The following is a 17,704-nucleotide window of genomic DNA, read 5'->3' on the forward strand; positions in this document are numbered from 1 at the left end:
CTCATTGGTGCCCAGCCGGCCGCACCGACTTCCGCCCTTCCCCGCGCGGAGCAGCCATGGACTTCCGCCCCTCAGGGGGCGTCCGCCGAGGCCGCGTCACTTCTGGGGCGGCCGGGAGAAGTGGCGCCGGTGACAGGAGCATGGAGCTGCAGGAGCGAGAGAGTGAGCCCCCCCCCCCCTACCCCACCCCAAGGGTCCTAAGAAGGAAGGACCCCCCCCCCATTCAACCTTCATCACCCCCACAGCCTGCCTGCAGCCCTCCCGTCTCCCCCCACCACTTTCCCAATCTCTCTGCACTCTCATTCCCTTCCCTTTCCTTGCAGTCACCCAACCCCTACCACCTCCCGATGCTTCTCAGCACCCTTTTCCTTCCCACATACCCCCCCAAGCCTCCCTCTACTACTTGCTCCCACCCACCCATCCACCCCGCACTCCCCGATCACCCTCCTCTCCCCCCCAATCCCCTCTCACATCTTAGGTTCATTCACGCTGCCCCATCATCATCTTTCCACACACTCCTCTCCCCACTCCCCAGCATGCACGTTCATGCCCACCCCAGTAAACTGGGATATTTTAGGACTTGGCTATTTCTGTGATTTTTAGCATTTGCAGCTGTTATGTGACCCACTAATATTACTTTAGCAGCATATGAATAAATTGCCAGGCTAGGGGAGGGTCTTGAATCTGACCATGACTTTTGGGCTACTTCTGGTTCTGAACTTACTTTATCTCAGTGCACTGTGGGATTTGTAGTCCTTCCTATTATTGCTGCAGGCACCAGAATGCATCAGGATTGGGGTGGCAAAAGCCACAACTTATTTAAGCCAGATATTCTGAGGGATAGCCCTGTTATTTATTTATTTATTTTTTTTAAATCTATATTCTGCTTTTTGCACTTTTTTTTTTAAGTACTTCAAAGTGGTTTACATTCAAGTACTGTAGGTATTTCTCTATCCCCAGAGCGTTTACAGTCTAAGTTTGACCTGAGGCAATGGAGGGTAAAGTGACTTGCCCAAGGTCACAAGGAGTCACAGCGGGACTCGAACCCTGTTCTCCTGGTTTGTAGCGCACTACTCTAACCATTAGGCTACTCCTGCATGCAGATTACTTGGTAGCTGTGGACATGTTTGCTGCAAGTTAAGAGAGATCTTTGAACCAGTGACCAAAGCTAGATGAGCTATGGACCTCTGATTTGCTTCTTTTCTCCCTGAAGTCTGTGTATCTGTTCTCCTGTACCCATTACTGACTCGCCCTCTCTTTCTTTCTCATGTCTATCTGGATGCAGTACTGCCTCCCAGGGATCCCTTGGACCTGCCACTGTCCATTCTGGAACTCGGCTGCTCAGGGAGTTTTGAGCTGATCACACAGGCCCCGGAGCACCATGGAGCCACCTTCCCCCTTACCAATGTGAGTTCTTTTCAGTACTCCCCCCTCCCACTGGGAGGAGGAGGAGATGGGTTGCCCTTCTGTGACTTTAACCTAGCTATCATTAACAGATGGTCCCTTCCTTTCCTGGGAGGGCTCGCTGGGCATAGACCCCACTGACAGAGAAATAGGAAACGTATCTTCAGAGAAGAGGTTTGAGAAGTTGACATCGGGGGGGGGGGGGCAGGCAATCGGAAAATGCAACAGAATCCAGGAACCCCACCCCTCGCTTCGGGACCGCAAACAAATGATCAAACTTATTCTTAAAATTAAGATAAATACCACTTTGGCAGTTCTGAGCAGTCTCTTATGGCAACGCAGTGTCATTGTACACTGTTAAAACTACCTTACCCCTAGGATAAGGTCCTCATGATGCGTTACTGAAGAGTTCCGGTGCATAGGTGAGGCGACATTGCCTAACTCGATCGGGAGGCATCAAAAGGTTGTTTTTTTTTCTTGTTTCCAATTTACAAAAAAAAGTACAGTCTTGGAAGTACTGAGATTGCTGTAATCCTGGTGGGGCTAGGTGGGGAAAGCAGAGGACTGGCAGGCTCGTGACACATCCCTCTCTCTCTTACAGCTGCCTCATGGCCTACCCCCCTACGCGGTGGACCTCTGCTCAGAGGCTGAGCTCCGCTTCCTGGCCGATCCGGACTGGCTGCCCATCCACCACTTTGAGAGGTCCCAGACGTGAGTGTCATGGCTGTTGTGCCACGTGGCCCCATGTGAAGAAGGTTGTATGAGGATGCGTTATAAATGCCCCCTTTTTTCACAAGCGCCCCTGGCCCAAAAAGAGCCCACTGTTCTGAGTTTTAGGAGAGGGATCTGCTTGTTCCCTGTCCGTTCCCGGATCAGTCCAGACTCCTGGGTTTATTCCTCCCTGCCAGCAGATGGAGACAGAGAAAAGCCTCGCTGACGCTGCTTGATAAGCCCTGGTGCCACCTGCAGCAGCTCAGTATTTCTCTGTCTCCAGCAGATGGTGGCTGGTGCACAAGCCTGCAGTTCCTCTCTACCTTGGCTTTTTTATAGGATTTTTTTTCAGGTGAGCCTTCCTCCCAGGACACTGGTTCTTTGGGACCCATTCCCTGTTCGGTCAAGGCGGACCAGTTGAGGTCCAGTTTGTTCCATGGGGTGTACATCTGGTGGTCCAGACCCCTCCCCTCACAGCTGGTGTTAAGCAATGGGATTGACTGGAGCCTGGGTTGGTGGATGGCGCAGCTCGGTGCCCTGAGCATGGCGAGGTGGTGGGATTAGAACCTGGAGGTGTGCTTGCAGCACTCACCATAGAGGGGGGAGGGGGACTACCCTGTATCCTCTTTCCGGATGTTCTAAGTTGCGGGTCCCTTTCCCCCATGTCCGTGTTCCACTCATATGTCCAGGGTGTGGCCGCGGAAGAAGGATGTGTGCTCCCTCTATCATGTGGATGTCACCCCAGTGCACTCGGAGCTTCAGGTGGACCGGAATCCCACGACTGGAGAGCTCCTGGGGTTCAAGGAGGTGAGTGCTGGGCGCTCCCTTCCGTTCTTTCCACTGTCTCTTCATCACGCGTGCCATGGTTGCAGGTCTCTGCCCCTCCCTCTCTCTCTCTCTCCTTTTCTGCCTTTCCGTTTCTTTGCATCAGTCCAGTTGGTCTCTCTCGCTCTCTCTCTGTCCCTCTATAATTTGTTCTCCCGTGTGCGTGTCTGTGCCTCTCGCGCTCTCTCTCCGGCCCCCCCTCTCGGGATGTTCCCTTTAAAGTCTCCGGTGTATTATCGTCCCCTAATGGGCGGCAGCGAGGGCCTGTAACCTTGTTTTTCTGTTATCCTGCAGACGCTGCTGGACGGCACGGGGCTGTCGGCGAAGAACTCGCTCTCCCTGCAGCGCCCCCCCGGACCTCTCGCTGAAGCAGTGCGGGGAAGCGCCACCAACTACCCCTTCTGGCCTGGTGAGGAACGGGGGGGGGGGGGGGGGGAGGCAGGAGGGAGTTCACGTGTTCGCTCCCGGCGGGGAGGCGCTGCTGTGCAAAGACCGGGGGGGGGTGTTCCCGGCGTTTGATGTCATCAGACAGCTTTGCCCAATCGCATGGCTCGGTTGTCTGCCGACGACAGCTACAGGAGGAGCACATGGTGAGCTTTCTGCTCCGGTGTCACTCTGCAGTAACAGAGTGTGAACTACAGCAGAATCTGAGCTGGCAGCAGTTGCACCTGTAGGGATCATTTACCCCCAGTCACAGGGAGTCCTTATTCACAGGCTTTAATGCTGGGAAGTGCTTTTTTACAGCCCAGGCTTTATAAACTGAGACTAATGTATCTCTGTCTATCTTTCTCTCTCCTTATACCCAACACACCCTCCACATCACCTAGGGGGCATGGATGAGCCCAGCCTGGAGGTGATCCAGTCTCGGGGAGCCGCAGAGGAGGCGCTGGATTTCGAGAGAGGTGTGTGCGGTGGGATACTCCCCCCTATTGCATGCACTGAGGCTTCTCTGCTTTGCTGATCTCTTGTGTGAAGGATAAACATTGTACAGATGAGGGGATTAACCTTGTCTTATCTTCTCCTGTGCAGATCTATTGACCACTCCTCCTGGCTGGAAGAAGGGTGTGAATTTTAGTCAGAGAGGTGAGGGGGTCCCACACAGCTGGCAGGGCGGGAGGGGAGCAGAAGCGTGAGCCATGGCAGAGCCTGGAATGACAGCCGCTAGGAGACATCCCCAATCCCAAAGGTGCAGGGACAGCACGGAGTGCGAGGCAGGGCCGGAAGGGGAGGGAGTCCGGGTCTTCTCCCAGCAGCAGAGCTCTGGCCTCACAACGGGAGGGGGAGGCAGGAGCGGAACCGGCGCCCGGCCGATCTTGTTCCTTAAGGCTCTCCCTTGCATTGCCCTGGGTTTGTGGAATCGTTTGTGTGAGGGAGGGGTGGAGACCAGAAGCGAGCTGCCCCCTTCTTCATGTTTTATTCTAAGTGTGTGTCTCCCCCGGCAGAGCTGAAAGCCTCCCCGGGCATGTTAACCCTCACCAGCTTGCTGGGGGCACTGGAAGACTTTGATTTAGGAGGCTCCAGCGACGAGGAGGAGACGGAACACGAGAAGAAGAGCCGGAGCAAGGAGGAGGAGAAGGAGGAGGAGAAGAAGCCGAAGGAGCTGCAGAGGACCAACAGCCTGGAGGGGCTCAACATACAGGTGAGAGGGTGCCAGGAATGGAAAAGGTTAAAAGGTGGCATTAGATGGAGCAGCAGGCAGCCTGTTTCCTTTCTTCTCTTACTCCCCCCTCTTTCCCTCCCATGCCTCTGTCGTGCCTTCGCTCTGTCCCTCTCGCCACCTTACCCGCCTTATATTTCAGATCTCGGCCCCTGGGCCTCAGCCCACCCACGTGCAAGGAGCCACCGTGCCAGCAGAGCCCCAGAAGGAGCAGTGGGCCTTCCCCGTGGACATCAGCTGCCCCGTGGATGACTTCTACAAACGGATTCCCGACACCGCCTTCAAGGTAGGGACCGGTGTTTGGTGCCATCTCATCCCTCTTCCGTCCCAACCCTTCTTTGCTCCCTGGTGCTGTGGTTACCATCTGGGTTTTTGGTTTGTTTTTTTTTGACACTGTACTGAGACGTTGCAATGTTTTGTTATGTTTTTTTTTAATTGTCTCTTGCCTCTCTCACAGTGGCCCTTCGAGCCGGATGTCTTCCAGAAACAGGCCATCCTCCGGCTGGAGAGCCACGACTCTGTCTTTGTGGCCGCGCACACCTCGGCGGGGAAGACGGTGGTGGCCGAGTACGCCATCGCGCTCTCCAAGAAGCACATGACGAAGTATGCCCGCCCCACCCAAAACCATCTCCTTGTCGCGCAGGTGCCCCCTTCCCTCTGTCTCCCCGGGAGCGGCCATTTTGTCAAGAGCATTCCAAAGTGACGTCATGGCCTCAGCCAGCCAACCGGTGATAGGGGGGGGGGGTCTCGGAAAGCACGCGTTATCGATTAAACCGGGGGTGAGAAAAGTATGAAGTGTCGCCCCCCCCCCCCCCCTCTCCGAACCTGCAGGCTAGGGTTTGCAACAACAGGTCACCCCCGCCCCGTTCTGTCTTCCAGTTGGATCCTTCAGTGCTGTCGTAGGCCAACGTTGAGCCGTCGGTGCTTAGGAGTTTGGGCTACCGCAAGGAGAAAAAAAAGGCCCAGATTTCCTCAGTTTCTCGCCCTCCACGACCCCCCCTCGCCATGCAACCTGACCTCATCTCATTGGCTTTCTTTCTCTTTGCTAAAGGACGATCTACACTTCACCCATCAAGGCCCTGTCCAACCAGAAGTTCCGGGACTTCAGAAACACCTTCCAGGACGTCGGGCTGCTGACGGGGGATGTCCAGCTGCACCCAGACGCCTCCTGCCTCATCATGACCACAGAGATCCTCCGGTACCCCACTGCGGCGACCCTCACCTCCCGGGGGGGGGGGGGGGGGGATGGGAAACGTGCATCCTTTCACGGTGTCTCCTGTCTGTGTCTCTCTCTCTCTCCGCTGTCCGCCTGACTCATCCCGCCGTCTTGTCTCACCGTGCCCGCTCGCTCTCTTTCAGATCTATGCTGTACAACGGTTCGGATGTAATTCGGGACCTGGAGTGGGTTATTTTCGACGAGGTTCATTATATCAACGACGCCGAGGTGAGAGCCAATGGTGGTGAAAGGGGAGAAGGGAGCGACAAAGGAGCAAGAGTTTTTGTATAAAGATGGAGGAGAGAGAAAAAAAAAATTGTGCGGTTTTTAGATAAAAATCTCCCATCTCGTTGGGGGGGGGGGGGAGGGGAGGGGGGGTGAGGTTAAGGAGGAGCTGACGCGTCCCCTGGTGCTTCCCTCTCCCGCAGCGAGGCGTGGTGTGGGAAGAAGTGCTGATCATGTTACCGGAACACGTGAACATCATTCTGCTCAGCGCCACGGTCCCCAACACCCTGGAATTTGCAGACTGGATCGGGTGAGTGGACTGCAGCGGCAGGAGCGCGCGTGTGAGCGATTGACTTGAGTAGATGAAATGGATCCATGGATGAGTGAGTAGATGGTCGATAGACCAGAGGATAGCGGGATAAGTCGATAAACTCGGTATGAACATTTATGGGTTGAGGACTTAGGGTTGACATACTTGGGGACACGAAGTGAGTATAAGAAGGTTGGATGAAGCGGGGGCGAAGGGCCGAGGTGGATGGAGAGAGACTGGGCAGAATGGGTGAAATTTAAACGTGCAGCCAATGGAGCCAGGGTGAAGATGATGGATGGAGAGTTGATGTTCCCAGTGGAAGGCCTTGAGTGTAACCGTGGCTCTTCCCACAGGAGGATAAAGCGTAAAAAGATCTATGTTATCAGCACTATGAAAAGGCCAGTCCCCCTGGAGCATTACCTCTACACGGGCAACAGTCAGAAGACCCAGAATGAGCTTTTTCTGTTGGTGGATGCCAAGGGGACTTTCTTGACCAAGGGGTAAGAGCATCTCCCATTCAGGATTGGCCGTCTTGTGATGACAGCGGAAAGTGGTGCAGGTATTCCATTTTCTGTAGGATGACCTTGGTCGTCGTCCTCCTCCTCCTTACTGTTCTGTGTCAGCCACGTGTGGCCTGGTCGCAGCTCTGTGAAGCGAGAGCTGCAGAAAACCTCAGCGTTTGTTGGTTCTTGCTGAAACTTTGCTGGGTGAGAAGTTTGAGTACAGTGGTAGCGGTGGGATTGGCTCCTGGGTCTGTAGGTGTTGCAGCTCTGTGTTCTCAGCAATAGGCTGACACAGAGAGAGTTGGTGGCAGAGGTGGGATTGGAGCCTGGGTCCATAACTGTCACAGTTCTGTGTTCTCACCATCTAAGGGTCTTCTGGATACAAATTTGCTCAACAGCTTACATCTGTTTTCTTTCTTCTTGCCTGTTCCCTCTGTCCTGACAGGTACTACGCTGCTGTTGAGGCAAAGAAAGACCGCACAAGTAAACACTCTCAGTCCTTTGGAGCCAAACAGCCTCACCAGGGTGGTCCCAGCCAGGTGAGAGCCAAGCTATTGAAAACCTGCCCCTTCCCCCATCCATTTCATGAGTCATGGAGGTGACAGGGTGTCCCCACAGCGATGCAGCGACTTCTCCCTGGGTTTACTCTCCCTCAGTCCTATTTGCCGGGAGAGCGCATTGACGGGTGGGAGTGAATAGCTGATGAAGTGTAAATCCATCACTGAAGCACTGAGTTGGGAGCAGCGGTAGGAGCAAGAACCTGAGTCTGCAGCGGGGGTCACAGCTCTGTGCTCAACCTTAGGCTGTTCGCACGGTGAGTGTTGGTGGGAGCGGTGGGATCGCCTGCCTGACTTACCTGTTTTTCATTCCACTTTGGGGCTGGTCTCAGGACAAGAACGTCTGGCTGTCTCTGATAGACATGCTGAGGAAGAAGGACCACCTACCCGTCGTGGCCTTCACCTTCTCGCGGAACCGCTGTGACGAGAACGCCAGTATGCTGACCACCGTCGACCTGACCACCAGCACCGAGAAGAGCGAGATCCACATCTTCTTCCAGAAGTGCATCTCCAGGTTAAAGGGCACCGACAGGCAGCTGCCTCAGGTACCTGCCCCGTTGCTAGCTCCGCCTGATCGGAAATCTTAGCTTCGGACAAGAGTGCTGATCCTGGCTAAGGGACACCCAGGAGAAATGTTTTAGCTGAAAATGCATCACTGCAGACAAAGCTCTGCCTTCCGGAAGTGGTGTGGCCAGGTTAAAGGTAATTCTTAATCACCTTTTTGTTAAAGGTTAACAGGTCCGCCACAACTCTCCTTCTACCCACGACGTTTTCTCGGTTTATCCGGCTGTCACGTGACTGCTGAAGGGTCACGTGACAGTCAGATAAACCGAGAAGCACCGTTTCTGTTTGTAAAAGTATTGTTTGCCCAGTTAGATGCCATCCCAAACGGGGAGCTGGCCTGGAGGCGATTGGCGTTTTTTTTTTTCCCTCTGAGTTTTCACCCTCGGAAGGATAAAATGTCCGGCCGGTGTTTAAAAAGGTCCATCTGACGAGCGTGCCTGGCCCCTGATCCCCGTCCCGGCAGTGACTTGCTCGCCTCCTCCTCAGTTTGCCTGAGCTCGGTACGGTGTCTCTCTCTTCTCCTGTTCCGTCATCCTTACCGTTCTCTCTCTCTCTCAGGTGCTTCACATGGTGGAACTCCTGAAGCGAGGGATCGGCGTTCACCACAGCGGGATCCTGCCCATCCTGAAGGAGGTTATTGAGATGCTCTTCAGCAGGGGCCTCGTAAAGGTGCGTTCCCAGCTGTGTGTGTGGGGGGGGGGGAATTGGCAGACAGACTACTGACATCTCTGCTTTGGAACTGGATGGGCTGGCCTGGGGGGGGGAGGCGCGTGAGGGAGTCTTAATACCCACAGTGCCTAAGAGGGAGAAGAGGAGGGTGACGCATCCTGGGAACACAAGGGGCACCAGCGAGGAGAGAGTTATGGAGAGGGAGAGCGTGGGCAGTCGTAGAGCTGCACTTGAGACATGGGGGGGGAGACTGAGCACCCTGAAAAGGCACAGAGCAGCAGTTGGGGAGGACGTTCGAGGAGACGCGGAGGGGTGTCGTGGGGGAGGTGGCAGGGCAGTGGCTGCTAAATGTTTTTCCAGGATCCTTGCAGGCCGGGAGAGATTTAATGCACTCTTTGTCGCCCCCCCCCCCGCGCAGATCCTGTTTGCCACGGAGACCTTTGCCATGGGGGTGAACATGCCCGCCAGGACCGTGGTCTTCGACTCCGTCCGCAAGCACGACGGGACCAACTTCCGCGACCTGGCGCCGGGTGAGGACGAGGGAAAGGGGCGGCGGGATCAGAGTGTGCAAACCCCCCTCTCCCATCCTCGCCCTCCTCTGTCTCTTGAGAACCTCCTTCCCCGCTGTTACCCCCTCTCTCCGAGCTACTCGACGTACGTAGCTGGAGCTCTGAAAATCAACTGGGGGGGGGGGGGTTGTGGGCGAAAATGCCGTTGCACGGTGTACGTTTTTTACCCGCACGGACCAAGCTAATTGAAAAAAACAGTGCAAAAACAACTATCAAACCACCTCGAAAATAACAACATCCTATACCCAGCTCAACACGGATTCCGCAAACATTACAGCACAGAAACACTGCTATTAGCTCTATCAGATAATATCTTAAGAGGATCTGATACAGGAACACACTACATCCTGGTTCTAATAGATCTCTCTGCAGCATTTGACACCGTGAATCACAGAATTCTAATCAATAGACTAAAGGAAATAGGACTCACTAATAAAACAACGAAATGGTTTCAGTCATACCTAAACAATAGATGTTTTTCCAGGTACAAATCAAAAATGCACTCTCAGAAAAAGTCACACTGCAAACCGGTGTCCCACAGGGATCAGCCCTATCGGCAACACTAACATTTATCTCCTCCCAGTCTGCCACCTACTAGCAGGACTCTGAATCATTCACTACATACACGCTGACGATATACAACTATTATTACCCATTGTAAACACCATTGAAGAAACAATGAAACTAGCCAATCTGTCTCTTGAAATAATCAGACAACTCCTAAACCAGATGGAACTGGTAATTAACATTGACAAAACAGAGTTCTTACACCTGGAATGAAAAAGCACTCACCATATACAACCAACACTCATAACCAAAAAAATTCAAGACATTGAGTTTGCAATAAAAACAAGAAATCTAGGAGTAATAGTTGACCCTGAACTAAACATGAAACACATCTCACAGAAAATAAAGGAAGGATACGCAAAACTTATGATCCTGAGGAGACTAAAACCTCTTAACGACAAACAATTTTCGCACAGTTCTACAAGCAATGATATTCGCAAGCACAGATTATTGTAACTCCCTGCTTTTAGGACTACCTCAATCTACAATACGGCCACTGCAAATATTGCAAAATTCCGCTGCCAGAGTTTTGGCTGGCAAAAAAAGAAATGACCACATTACAGGAACACTTGCTGAACTCCACTGGCTTCCAAATGAATAAAGAATACAATATAAGGCACTTTGTATAATCCATAAACTAATCCAAGATGAAAAAGCCGACTGGCACTACGCGTCCATGTTCCACAGAGAAACCTGAGATCTGCCAATAAGGCTCTTCTAACCATCCCCTCTGTCAAATCAGCACATCTCACGCAAGTAAGGGAAAGAGCACTGTCGCTGGCCGGCCCCGTGCTATGGAACACCATGCCACTCGAAATAAGACTGCAGAGAAATCTGAAATTATTCAAAACCAATCTGAAAACCTGGCTTTTTAAACAAGCATTTTACAAAGATAAAGAGAAGGAGGAAAAACAGATGAGGAATAAAGACGCACCAAAGTCAGAAGCTGATATTTTAACCTAACAATGCATTGTAATGGTAAAACCAAACCGCCTAAATGTTCCCAACAAACAAGCTCAACATACACACTTAGTTTATAAATATGAAATGTTACCGTACAATGATGGCACCTAACCAAGTTGTAATCTATACCACCCATGTGTTTCATTGTTGTGAGGGTTAGCCAACTTGACGACGGTATAGAAAAGTTTTTAAGTTAATAAATTTATTTACTTATTTACCGAAAGCAGGCGGGTGAACGTCCACGCGGAGCACTGCACCTGCTCGCGAGTGGGCGTAACTTCCCGAGCACACATCTACGCCTGTAGAAGGGGACCCCCTCCCCCCCCCCCCCCCGAGAGTTTTCAAAGGAGGATTTTGGAGCAGGCATCCTCTTTGACAATCCGGGATAAAGCGTGCGCCGTTATAAAATTTCCCCCGGAATGAATAAATAGTTGGAGTGGTTCCCCCCCCCCCCCCTCTCATAAGAAAAATTATTTCAGAGCAGCGCAGTGCGAGTTTTGGACTGTCGGGGGACGGGAGAGGTTGCCCGCTAGCCTTAGAGAGGAGTGCATGGTTTTTTTCTGCAGGCGCTCTGCTTCCCGGCACATCTAATCCGTCGCTTGCTTGACGGGGGTGTAACGCAGGCGTGAACTGAGCGAGGGTAATCCCTGTCTCCCCTTTTGATTTTTTTTTTTTTTTTCTCCTGTAAAACTTGTCTGGCCTGCGGATTTCCAGGCGAATACATCCAGATGGCTGGAAGAGCCGGGCGCAGAGGGTTGGACACTACTGGCATGGTCATTATTCTGTGTAAGGCGCGGGTGCCAGAGATGTCCGACCTGCACAGGATGATGCTGGTGAGTGGTGTGAGGTTTACGGGGCTCGAGGCCTAGCTCTCTCTCTCTCTCGTAAAGCCAACCAGCCACCTATTCATCCCCCCCCCAATCCTCTCTACCCAGTCAACGATCCATCTGTGCGACTATCCTCCCCCTTCCTCTAGCTCTCCCCCTATAAATCCAGCCAACCATCCATGCATCCGTCTGCTCAATCACTGGCTGTCTTTCCGGTCGTCGGCCATCCTCCGCTTAACTCTGTGCAACTCTCATCCATCCCTCTAGCTGTCTGCCATCCCTTCCAGTGATTTAGGCCTTCGGAGCACTCGCTCTGTCCCCTCTGAGCTTCGCTGTAGCGTTACTGACCTTGGCCCATCCCTCGCCTCCTTCCCTTCTCTGCTCGTCCTCCCCCCCCTCACCGAACCAGGGAAGGCTGCGTCGTTCCTCCTCGGAGATCCTGCCCCACCTGCTGAGTTGTTTTGTTTTTATGGTTTTTTTTCCCCCGCCCTCCTTCCTCCTCCGGGCTCTTTCAGGGACGACCTACGCACCTGCAGTCCCAGTTCCGCCTGACCTACACCATGATCCTGAACCTGCTGCGGGTGGAGGCTCTGCGGGTGGAGGACATGATGAAGCGCAGCTTCTCGGAGTTCCACACCAGGAAGGACACGAAGGTAACACCAAGCCGGGCCGAGGTTCTGCTCGCTGACCGAGCGCCTGCCTCTTCAAGCCAGGGTCCCGCTGCACGCGCGTCCGAGGTCCGATTACAGATGGGGGGGGGGGTTAAAGGGAAGACTTGCCTCGCTGCTTCGGGGCGTCGGGGGAATAACGGTGCTGTTTTCTTAAATTATTTTCTCATAGGCCTGAGAATCTCTGCCCTCTTATCCCCCCATCAAACGTGGCCCCCAAGGACCTCCGGTCTGGTCGGGCGCACCCAGCCCCATATTTTATTTCTAAGCACATCGAGGTGTGCATGCAAGGGGGGTGGGGTGGATTTGCATTTATTCCTCGTCCCTCAGCGTGCGTGATTTGCGCCGCTCTCTCTCTCTCTCGCTAGATCCACGAGCACAAGATCTCCGAGCTCACGCGGGCGCTCTCGGGCATGGCGGAGGTGGAGTGCACGGGGCAGCTGAGCGACCTGGAGCAGTACTTCACCGTGGTCAGGGAGCTGCGCTACACCCGCGACACCGTCCAGGTAAGGTCCCCGTGCCGCGGTAAACGCCTTGCTTCTCAGAAACGACCCACCCCCCCCCCCCAAAAAAAAGAAAAAAATGCATCCCACAATCTGGAAGGCAATTAAACGAAAATGCAATTGTATTTTTTGGTTTTCATAGCCGGAATCGTGACGGTGCACGTTCTAAATCCGCTGGTAGGCGGTCGTCTTGCCGTCCTGGATTTCCTGGGTGAATGGCCTCGCTGGGGAGGGATTGGGAGGAATCTGACTCGGTGGAATAAGGGCCAGGGAATACGCGGAACTCTTTTTTTTTTTTCCTCGAATGAGTTTCATTCCTAGCAGAGAGGAGGGATACGGATTTAGCTCTGGCTCTGAGCGCCTCCCTCCCAGACCCAGAGGGCAGACGCACTCCCCAGGTCCTGATCCGTCTCCGTCTCTCTCTCTTTCTCTTCTCGCCTTTCAGAGGAAGGTCATGGAATCTGTGAATGGACTTAAAGCTTTGTCCGTGGGCCGCGTGGTGATTGTCAGTAACCGGCGACACAAGAACGCCCTGGGAGCCATCCTACAGGTAACGGAGGGAGCACACGCACACACGTGAAGGGGTGCGCGTCGGACGGGAGGGAGGGGGCGGGTGGGAAACCGATCCCGCGCGCTCTCTCACGCCTGTTCCCTGCGCAGGTCTCCTCGGATGCGAGCAACCGGACCTTCACCACCCTGGTGCTGTGCGAGAAGGACCAGGAGGGGGACGGGGAGACCCAGGAGGGAGAGCCCGGGGCCCCTTCCCCCGAAGAGCTCCTGAACAGCAAGCTTTTCCTGCCAGAAGGTGAGAGCGCGGGGGGGGGGGGGGGGGGGCAGCTATGCCCTGAGCATCGCCGTGGGCCGCGCTTTGCTCTGTCCGGGAGTGGAACCAATCTCCGCTCAGACTCCTTCCCCCGCCCCCCGGTTACCTGTCGGGCAGTGAGCACAAGAAATGTCCCGCGGGGACCTGTCCAGCCTCCTCTCAAGCCGACTGACTCTCTGCCCCCACCCCTCTCTCTCTCTCCTTCCTTTCCTCTTACCCTGTCGCACACTCTCTCTCAACCTTCCCTCCAGGACCCTGCGGTCACGTGGTGGAGAAGCTGCGCGCCTCCGACATTGCCGCCGTCACCACAAAATCCCTCCGCCTCCACGCGGAGAAGATCCTGGATGACTTCAACAAGAGGCAGATCCCCCGCTTCAGGTGATGGAGACGGATGTGCGTGATCCTGCAGAGAGATCGAGAGAGAGTGTGTGTGTGTGTGAGAGAGTGTGTGAGAGAGTGTGGCCCAGGGAGGCAGAGTCTGCACAAAGAATTAGGCAGCGCACGTGTCCTGTATTTTATATATATATATATAATGTGATGAGGAGGCGCCACTCACCTGCGGGCCCGGCGCTCCTCTCCACCTCCTGTTACCTCTTCCCCTGGTCCCGGGTCCCCTCTGCAGCACTCGGCAACCTCAAACTCCTCGGGCCCCGTTCCTGGGCCTCCGCTGCCCTAGCAGGCCTTGTGCACGTCCTTGGAAATGGGTCACTCAGTAGCCAGTCCAGCCAAGCTCTCCAGAACAGCACAGAAATACAGTCTCATCTCAAATAGTCTGTACTGAAAGGGAAACGGTTCTTTTCCAGCTCCCACTGCAAACACTTCCCCCTTCACAGGGACACACAAACCCCTCGCATGGCTTCTCTCCCTGCTTGGGAGTTGCACAACACGCTCCCAACTCCCCTGGCTTGTGCAGCAGGTCACAGCAATTACCCCCTCAAAAGCCCCAGAAATCCCCTCCAAACAGTGCCACTCGCGCGGTTTCCATCTCTGAATCAGAGGCTTCCTCCGTAGGGACTTCTGCCTCCGTGTCCTTCCCCTGAGGAGCTCAGCCTTTCTGGCCATCCAAAGCTTTCCGCAGCCCTTCCTGCTCCACAATCAGGGGCTCAAGGTGTGTGGGAGCTCTGCTCAGCTGCACAATCAGGGTCCTCTCTCTCCCATTGGCTGAGCCGCGCCTCTAAGAACTTGGGAGTTGTAGTCCTTTCCCCCGGCTCCCAGGCCCCTTTTGCTGTCTGATTCTGCTCCAGGCTCTGCCAGCGGTGATCCTGCCTGACTTTTCCCGTCTCACAGCAGACCTGCACTTCCTCACAACATACATATGTAATATATATCTCCTTAATCCCCCTACGTCAGGCATGACCCACCTGGCCCCTCGGTCATTACAGCAACCCAAGAGCTGCTTCGTCTGCTGGAGTCGAACCCCGGTGGCCTGGGGACCCTGGACCCCGTCAACGACTTGCAGCTGAAGGACCTGGATGTGGTGGAAGCCTGCGTTCGCGGGAGGAGCCTGGAGGACACCCTGCGATCCTTCACCTGCGTGCACAGCCCCCATTTCAGCACACAGGTATGCGTGTACGGGGGGGGGGGGGTGTAGTGTCGAACATTTTTGTCGAGAGTGACTTGGAGGCGTCCTCCTGCAGCTGGAAAGATGGTGTAGGGGAATGAGCCATTGCGGCGGGGGGGGAGGGAGGAGGGGCAGTGATGGGGAGGGAATGTCATACACATGCGTAGAGAGTGACACTGGGTGTCTCTCTCCGGGACAGTACCTCCGGCTGCAGGAACGGATGACGATAAGAGACGAATTGGACCAGCTACGCTACCTCATCTCGGACCAGTCCCTGACGCTGCTGCCGGAGTACGAGCAGAGAATTAATGTACGTTCCCCCCTTCTCCTATTCCCGGGAGAGTCCAACACTCCTCTCCCTGCCTCTCGATCCATTCTTTCCCCATTTCCTCCCTGGCTGGCTGTTTTCTCTCCCTCTCCTTTAGAATTTTTTTTCCCTCTGATTCTTCCTTTTCCTTCCATCTCTGATTTTTTTTTACCTTCCTCCCCGCCAGGTGCTGAAAGCTCTCAATTACATCGACGGGAGCAGCGCGGTGCAGCTGAAGGGCCGGGTGGCCTGCGAGATCAGCAACCACGAGCTGATTGTGACGGAGCTGGTCTTCGAGAACGTGCTGACGGAGCTGAGACCGGAGGAGATCGTGGCGCTGCTGTCCTGCCTGGTCTTCCAGCAGAAGACACAGGTGGAGCCCGAGATCAACGAGACGCTGAAAAAGGTGAGGCGGGAACATCCTGCCTTCGACACGGGCTCGCGCGCAGGCACCCACCCCGCCCCTGACCCCTTTTCCTTTTCTTTTTCGTCCCCTGCAGGGGATCGCGAGAATCCGGGGAGAGGCGGAACGCGTGGCCACCCTGCAGCGCCGGTGCGGGCTCCGCGAGTCCGTGGAGGATTACGTGGACCAGTTCAAGTTCGGGCTGGTGGAAGTGGTTTACGAGTGGGCCCGGGGTGTGGTGAGTGCCGCCGGCAGTGGTGGTGAGGGGGGGAGGTCATCTGTCCGATCGTGTGCTGTAGCCCTGGCGTTTTTTTTTTGAGCGACTGCGGCCAGTAACCGCCGCCCCTGTCTCTCTCTCTCCCCCCCTCGCGCAGCCCTTCGCGGACATCGCCAAGCTGACGGACGTGCAGGAGGGGATAGTCGTGCGCTGCATCCAGCGGCTGGACGAGACCTGCCGGGACGTGAGGAACGCCGCCCGAATCATCGGCGACCCCGTGCTCTACGCCAAGATGGAGGACGCCTCCAACATGATCAAGAGAGACATAGTCTTCGCCGCCAGCCTGTATACGCAGTGAGAGCGCCACAGCTGGCGAGGCGGCTCTGGTTTCGGAGGGGGGGGGGACGGAGATGAGGATTCGGGAACACTCGCGGGGCATCACCCGGGCAGGTTTCAGCGCTGGGATTTTCGTGCCTTGTCGAGTTGCTTTCCTCCCTGTTTTGTATTATTTGTTCAACGCACATCCAACACACATGTTTTGTATTATTTGTTACCATCATAAGACCCCTCCCCCCCAAGGAGCCATGAGCCAAACCCGGGAGGGCTGGAATGACCTCTGCCTCCTTCGTCTGGACATTGTCTTTAGCCCGAAATAAACAAATGGAAGATGTGGTGATGGAAGCTGAGCGCATTCCCTGTCTTTATTTATTTATTTTTATTGTTGTCTCTGGGGTTTTGTTTTTTGGGGGGAGGGACAGGACATGGCTCCCTGTTCTTCCTTAATGCTTGTTTTGTCTGTTACAGGGCGGTGTCTGTTTTTTTTGTTCTGTTTTACGTTTCACCCGGAGGTTTCTCCTATTCCTCCTTTCCGTTCTTTCAGCTCAGCCGGGGTAGGAGCCGTCATTCACAGCGATCCAGGGAACATCCAGGATCGGTTATTTCTTCCTCTTCTCTCCCCCCCCCCCCCCCCCCCCCTCAATGCCCTTTGTCTGAGGGAAGCCACCTCGCTCGAGCCCATAACCATGGAGGCTGCGGCCCCCGGGTTTCCCCGGGGGGGGGGGGGGAGCTGTTGTGAGCTCGGGGGCCAGTGCAAGACTGTTTGCCACCTTAACTGAACCTTTGGTCAAGGCAATATCCCCACCCCCACCCTCAACTTACCGAATCGGTGTCAGTGGCTCCAGCACCGCCTTCCCTCGCTACTGGTGGCAGTGGCTCCAGCGCAGCACTCCCTTCGGCGATAGCGGCTCTAGCACGGGGCAGCCGCTGGACCTTGCCCTGGCAGGATTTTCGCCGTTCCTAGGTGACTACGTATTTTGCCTAATGGAAGTGCCGGCCCTGAGCGAGCTCGGCGATGGAAAGATTAAAGATCTGTGAAATTCCTGAGCGCCCTTAGCTCATTCTGTTCTGACCCGAGGAAGAGAGACTTATTAGCTCTGGAAAGCTAAATCGAGAACAGTTTAGTCCGATTTTTTTTTAAAAAGATGTCACCTGATTTATATTTCATTGTTTTCTTTAAATGTAAGTGGTTTATTTTATTTTTTTTTATTTCTGTGAAAGTCTTAGCGATGTTATCGTGGGAGAGGGCGGGTCAGGCTGTTTGTTTTTCATCTCATCGGAGCCTTGGCTTCTGCATATTAAATCTGCCGGAAGCAAAA

At 54.5% G+C, this 17,704-nt stretch overlaps 1 protein-coding gene across 1 annotated transcript; it reads left to right on the forward strand.

Annotated features, from left to right (window-relative positions):
* The first annotated feature begins 4 nt into the window (after positions 1 to 4).
* SKIV2L (Ski2 like RNA helicase) lies at positions 5 to 16,740 on the forward strand. The gene is made up of 29 exons (XM_029585865.1): positions 5 to 162; positions 1,286 to 1,407; positions 2,006 to 2,115; positions 2,805 to 2,922; positions 3,235 to 3,349; positions 3,768 to 3,842; positions 3,970 to 4,023; positions 4,383 to 4,579; positions 4,740 to 4,883; positions 5,055 to 5,200; positions 5,649 to 5,795; positions 5,957 to 6,041; positions 6,242 to 6,348; positions 6,702 to 6,848; positions 7,297 to 7,390; positions 7,741 to 7,953; positions 8,531 to 8,641; positions 9,060 to 9,171; positions 11,455 to 11,573; positions 12,083 to 12,220; positions 12,604 to 12,741; positions 13,184 to 13,288; positions 13,399 to 13,543; positions 13,813 to 13,939; positions 14,912 to 15,122; positions 15,322 to 15,432; positions 15,617 to 15,835; positions 15,930 to 16,070; positions 16,207 to 16,740. The coding sequence occupies exons 1-29, from the start codon at positions 57 to 59 to the stop codon at positions 16,405 to 16,407; spliced, it is 3,858 nt and encodes a 1,285-aa protein (XP_029441725.1). The 5' UTR covers positions 5 to 56; the 3' UTR covers positions 16,408 to 16,740.
* The last annotated feature ends 964 nt before the right edge of the window (positions 16,741 to 17,704 follow it).

This window comes from Rhinatrema bivittatum, unplaced genomic scaffold (assembly GCF_901001135.1).
Source record: "Rhinatrema bivittatum unplaced genomic scaffold, aRhiBiv1.1, whole genome shotgun sequence".
NCBI lineage: Eukaryota > Metazoa > Chordata > Amphibia > Gymnophiona > Rhinatrematidae > Rhinatrema > Rhinatrema bivittatum.